The sequence below is a fragment of the Glycine max genome, chromosome 13 (genome assembly GCF_000004515.6).
Source record: "Glycine max cultivar Williams 82 chromosome 13, Glycine_max_v4.0, whole genome shotgun sequence".
Taxonomy (NCBI): domain Eukaryota; kingdom Viridiplantae; phylum Streptophyta; class Magnoliopsida; order Fabales; family Fabaceae; genus Glycine; species Glycine max.
The window spans coordinates 39,933,552-39,940,168 of NC_038249.2; the positions used below are offsets into that span (position 1 = coordinate 39,933,552).

General features: G+C 33.5%; 1 protein-coding gene across 1 annotated transcript; it reads right to left on the minus strand.

Annotated features, from left to right (window-relative positions):
* Window positions 1–2,590: 2,590 nt before the first annotated feature.
* Window positions 2,591–5,549, minus strand: WRKY36 (WRKY transcription factor 36). Its single transcript, XM_003541905.5, has 5 exons — window positions 4,967–5,549; window positions 4,728–4,829; window positions 4,079–4,642; window positions 3,884–3,997; window positions 2,591–3,488 (listed from the first exon to the last, which is right to left on the minus strand). Exons 1-5 carry the CDS (start codon window positions 5,369–5,371, stop codon window positions 2,829–2,831), a joined length of 1,845 nt encoding a protein of 614 aa, XP_003541953.1. The 5' UTR covers window positions 5,372–5,549; the 3' UTR covers window positions 2,591–2,828.
* Between the last annotated feature and the right edge of the window lie 1,068 nt (window positions 5,550–6,617).

Sequence of the window (6,617 nt, forward strand, 5' to 3'; positions counted from 1 at the left end):
ATTATTATTTGGTATGTAGTATTATAATTGAGGCGGCACAGGCCGTTATGATAAAAAGAAATGTCAAATCACCAGACGTTGATTACTGGTCAAGAAAAAACTAAAAAACCTTCAAGGAGTTGTGTTTTATTTAGGTGGATACAGTTCATTAAATTTTAAAGCTACTAGCTAGCTATCAGTGATGAAACTTGAAGAGTATTGATTAAACGTGAACAATCGGAAAAGTTCTCCTTGGCATGCATTCGCCGCCAACAGAACTACAGAAGGTTTGATTATAAGAATTAATTAAGTTCGCATTGTTTAGACTTTTAACATGGTCACTAGGTCAGGACTCAGGACGGATTAAAGATTACCATACCAACGTTCCTTCATCTTATTTGTTATTTCGTAGAATCATGATTATTTAACCTACATTAAGCTTAGACTAGGCCAAACATTCTCTAAGAAACAAATTTTTATAAAAGCCTATTTGATTAAAATAACAAGGTTGTGTTAGGAATTATAGTATAGAGTTATTAGAAGATATTTATATAGTTAGTTATAAAGAAGGGATGAACATGAAGCACATATGGAGCTTTGAGCCCCTATCCACCCTCACTTGGCCTTTGTCATACGTTTCTTTTTCTAATCCATGCTCCCAATTTCAACGCAGATTTTAATTTAAGTATAATCATAGAAGACGCAACCACAAGAGAAAACTGGAGCCTGTCTAGACCGACTAAGGTGGTAACATTTTCACAACAATTTTTAATTCTTTCTTCGTTATTTTATTTCATTTCTTTTTCTTATCTTTATCTCTCTTGTGTGTGTATAAATTATAAAGTTTTATTGTATAAATGTCATTGCTTATATTAAAATTAAACAAAAGTAAAATACACGATCCTTCACATTATCATTCATCACATATTAATAATTTGAGACCCAGAGGAAGAAGAAAAGTGCCCAAAAAATTATGAATTTTAATTTGTTAGATTCAGAAAATCATGTATTAATTCATGCAGTCACCAATATTGAAATCTTTATATTAACATCGGACGGTTCAAATTATATTATCAATAACAAAGCAACAAAAAAAAACACTTAAAACATGAATTGGTAAATTTTTATTCAACAATTTCAATTTATATGATTGCAACTTTGAAATTGTTAAATAAAAATTGACCATTTCGCTTTCTCTACTACCCAAAAATAAAAAATAAAAATTGATCAATTCATATTTGAAATGTGGTTTTGTTGTTATTTTGTTGATAATTTTTTTAAACCGTTTTATTATAAAAAAGAACTGCGAAGTTTGGTAATTGGATCAATTCTATTTCTGAAAATGATGAGATTAGACGGAATGGACTTTATGAGCTTTTATTATATATATTCCATATTTATTTTGCATCTCAAAGTATAAAACTTATTGACTTTTGTCCCTTTTCGTTTCATCCCCTTCTGCCAATTTAAACATAATCCTAGGAAATATAAATATAGTTTACTTTCTTTTATTTTACAAATGATTATAAAGTATTATCTTATTTTTATTTTATTTTATATTTTAAAAAATAGTTGATAAAATAGTTAAATCAAGATTTTGTTGTTTTTACTTTCTTATACAAATTTTTGAATAGAGAAGGTAAAATAAAAATAAGGCGCATATTTGTAATTATTTGTTAAAATAAGAAACATAATTAAATAATGTTTGCTCAAACTAAATCATAATAGAAATAAAAATAAAATAAAACAAAATGAAATGTAATAAAATTGTTCCGACTTCAGGTCCATTGTATTGTTAGGCTAACGGTCTATAAGATATTATCTGTTTTGGTTAACATTGACTTTACAATTTTGTCCTTGAAGTTGAACACGTCTTGAATGATAAGTTTAACAGTACAATGGATTTTAGTTCGAAAAAAATAATTAATTTTATTATTTGAATATTTCATGAAAAAAAAATGATTTCATTTCATACTTTAAATTGAAAAATAATCTATTTTATTTATAATCTTATATAAAATAAAAAGAAAAAACTTAATATCAGGTTATGCTATGTTATTGTATAGAATAGAATAAAGTAAAATGGAAATGGAGATCATTAGATGAATGAGATGATCCATTTGGTCTTATATAAGGTGCATGCCAAGTGGGCTATGGATGGCAAAAGACAAATTGAAGATGTCCCCTTGTCTCTTATCCTTTTCCCATACAATCTTAATTTCTTCTTCACATGTCCCAGGAATGACATCCTCTTTCAACCACTCTCAGACGGTTTTCTTGACCCCCCATTTTTCCTTCCCTACTAGTTCTTGCCATTTGGTACACAAAACATACATACAACACCTACTGCCCTCCCCTTCTTTTATCTTCTATTCCTTGTTCTTTTCTCTTTAGGATTTAGCCTCTTCCATAGCCAACAAAAATACAAAAGGGCATCAACATCATCATTAAAAGATTCATTCAAGAGAAACCAACCCTTTTGGATTCATTTCCATATCCGTACAAAATATGGGAAACTAATCTACTAATTTCTCTTATATGAAACATGTAACGTTATTTTCAACCTTATGTATGACATACAATTTTTGAGCATATTAAAGAGACATATATATAAAAAAAAGAATATCAACTATCCTTCTTATAATAATATATCCTGAGTCGAACAAATGTAAAAGAGAAAAACAGTATTCAGCTCAACTTAAATTTTGAGCTCAATTGACAGGGGGAAAAATCAAATTAATCTAGCAAAAGATTAAAGGGAAGAAAAATTGGAATAGAGTAACATGTGAACAATAAAACAAAACTATGACTAGTTCAATTTCCATGAGAAATTGGAATAATTGTTGATTTTATTTGTTGTTGCTTGATGTAATATTGCCATTGCTGGTGTTGGTCGATGTGGTGCCATTATAATTAGTACTGGTAGTACTATTGTTGTTTGGCTGTGCACCCCCAATAATGGAAGTGATGGCTGCTGCCAAAGCTGCAGTGAAGTTTGGATCAGCTGCAATGGCAGCACTAACTGTGTCAGCAAGGTGTGGTGGTGGCCTTTGAGATTGATTACTCAATTGGGAAGGGTCTGAATCTTGAGACATTTGAAGGCCAGAAAACTTGGATTGGTTATAAAGTGCCTGACCAAATATCTGAGGCAGCAATGAGGCTTGTGAATTGGCAAAGTTCTGAGGGACACCAGGGAAGGGGATTTGGAATTGGCTTGGTTGCTTTGGGAACTGCAATGGATTTGGAGACTGAGTCAAGTCCAATGTAACAGTTGGGAATGGAGCTGAGGCTGAGATAGTTGCCATGCTAGAAGAGCAAGGGAGGAGTGTCCTTGTGAGGAAGCTTGCATTCATTAGGCCATCAGCACTTGACATTGATCCTGAAAGCAGCATTCTTGCTGCCGAGGAAGTGGTTTGTGCCATTGCCATAGCTGCTGGAGGCAAAGGGTGGTTGTGATTCCCTTCATATGTTGTGATCAGTATTGTTCTGTCTTCAGCACACCTTTGCACCTGTTTGCACATAAATAATGGCAGATATTTTAGTTACAAATATCAAACAATGCAAATAACTTGCTAACTTTGTCCTATTGTTGAAGTGTTGAAGAATTATCCATGAGCCATAATTCAATTTTATTTCATACTTGTTAGTTATCACTCTTGTTAAATTAATCTCAAACTCAACATATTTTTTAGTAGAAGAACATGAGACATGCAACTTTTTTGTTTTTGTTACACACGGGTATCCTCCTCCCAAGACAATCCTAACACTAAATGTGACTAGCTCTCTTGGTGATCATTCGAACCTAGTTTTCCGACAACTAGTCTCTTCCACTAGATCCTATTTGTTGAGATGTTCAACTTAATTAATTTGCAAGAAATTAAGGTTGAGAAGCGACATGACATACCTGTTTTCTCACTGGGCAACCTGCTGCCATGGTACATCTATAATATGCACGAGGACATGGGTTTCCTTTGGCCATCTTCTGCCCATACTTTCGCCATTGACACCCATCAGTTATCTAAGACGATAAACAATCTTGTATTAGTTGAAAGAAAAAAAAACAAAACAAAAATTGAACTTAACAAATTGAAAAACTTACCATAGGTGCCTCTGATCGAGCTCTAACAGAAACTCTAGCCTTCCTCATGGTGGCCTCAGCTTGATCAACATTTCTTGGAGGACTAAACTTTGGAACATTGTTATTAGCAGCTACCCCTTGATCCGAGGGACTATCCTCTCTCTCAATTCCCCTACCAAATTCCTTCTTGTCTTGATCAAACACTAGTCCTTCATCACTAGCACCCCCATTCTTCTTGGATGCCACCTCTGTATTATTTGTTGGTGGTGAATCCTGACTTCTTATCACGGACGAAGAATGGGAATGCGAAGTTTCATTGGTGTCAGCATTAGTGGCCAATCCAAGATCCATAAACTGTCTTGGCACCAAGGCTCCACCACCATTCCCAGCTTGCTTCTCTTCTAGTTTTCCATCAAACACTTGATGCGGTTGTTGTTTATCATCCTCCTTGTCCATCTGGTCCTTCATCAAACTCACCAAATGCGTCTGCAAGGCATTGTAATTGTTGTTAACCTGATCAAGCATGTTCTTCAGCCTATGATTCTCCACCTTCATTCTCTCAAGCTCAACTTGAAGAACAACCATCTGAAAAAAAATTGCATGTCACATATCAAACACACAACAAATGATTTAACTCCCAATTCATGGTGTTACATACAAATCTATTTACCTCACTCTTAGCTCGTTTGTCTCCTGAATTAGGGGATATGTCATCGTCCACCACCATAGATTGATCACTGCTTGCATTGGTAGTAAGAAGATTCAAACCAGTCTATTAAGAGAATATTCACAGATTCATTAACCAGCACAGGATCAAGATCATAATTTAAATACATAGATAGATACATAACAATGAATGGTGATCATCAAAAGATATGTGTTGTTGTTCTAGGATAAAGGGTGACTCACGTTTACTTTCAATCCCAAGATAGCGGAGGAATGATCATGTGTGTGATGAAGGTGGTCAAGGGAGGGAGGTGCAGAGGTGGAGGCAGAGGCAAGGTTGTTGTCATCGTCATCATCCTTGTTGCTTTTGTTGGGGAAGAAGTTCATCTCGTCGAGGTGAGGCATCTTGTCATCAGAGGTAAGGTGGTCTTGGAAGGGGATGGTGGTGTTAGTGTTAGAAGTGGATGATGGAGAACTCTTTCTGCTAACAGTGGCATCCATGTTTGTACCAAGTTTCCACTTGTGTTGTTGGCGACTGTTGTTGTTGTCTTTGTTGTCTTCAGGGAAGGAGTTTAAGACTATTGGCTCGTGGGGGAGGAAGCTCCCAATTGGATCTGAATCAATGGAGAGTCCACCCCCTCTTGCCATCAATTTCAATGGAATGAGAGAGAGAGAAAGATATGGAGACTAGGGAGGGAGAGAGAGATACAAGTCATAGTAAATGATGCAATTGGACTCGGCAATAAAAGAGGGGAGTTGAGCCTTCACAACAAGACCAAAAGTGAAATACAATACAAGTGTCCTTTATATTTTTTCTTGAATATTATTGTAGCATTCCATTGGATTTTAATGCACAGTCTTATATAGAAAGATAAATAATACTGTACAATGTCACCACCTGTTATGTGTAATTAATAAGAACCATGAATACTTTTTATATATAAATTTGAAAGTAAAATGGTGATGGGATTATTAATGAGAGTAAGTTTGGCCTCTGACTCGTGCTGTGCTTGCAACGTTCTTCATTGGTGAATATATTATTTAATAAAATAGTAAAAATACAACAAAAGGACTCTAAAAGAAAAAATAAATACCGATTCTCATGAAACAGTTTCTTTATGCGAAACTGACTGCGAATGAGTCCGAGATGTTTGTCAAATACTTTTTTGTGTGGGTGACTGACTGTGTGTTATACTTTTTTGTTAACAAATAAGAGAAGGTAAATCAGAGAATGCAGCTGTTATTTTGTAGAAAACATTCCAGAAATATAGCAGAGCTGTGAAAACAAATCTTAAGTGATAAAGTGAGAAACCTATTACCCCATATTGATACGAGTTGATCACGTAATATATGGGTATAAACTACTCTCGACCTCGCTAATGATTCTGAAAATAAATAAAAAATAACGGCTTCCTCACAATTTTTGGCAGATTATTGTAGGAAAAAACTCAAAAACAGGTGTTTTTTCTTCCTTTTATTTTGTATCATTTAAGAAGCTTGTATTTTTTTATACATCATTTAAGAACTTCATATATAAAGTACATTTTGTGGAGCTTTATTTATAATTTATAATTATTTGATGATTATAATTTAATTCATAACACATTCTGAGCTAGTAAGAAAGAACATGAATTCACTCTTGTAAAAATATCATTGAGCAAGGATAATAAATTTTAAATATGATTAAATCTTGTCGAATTAGTCTCATAACATGTAAAGTCATTAAAAATTATGAAAATATATGTTAGAATTTCACCAGATAACCAAAGATCTTAATAAGATAGTTGCCGAAAAAATTATGATTTATATTTATATTCACGTAACTTTATAAACTTAAATTTCACATACATGGTTATTGCAAATTAAAGTTTAGTTTTTTGTTTAACATATCAGA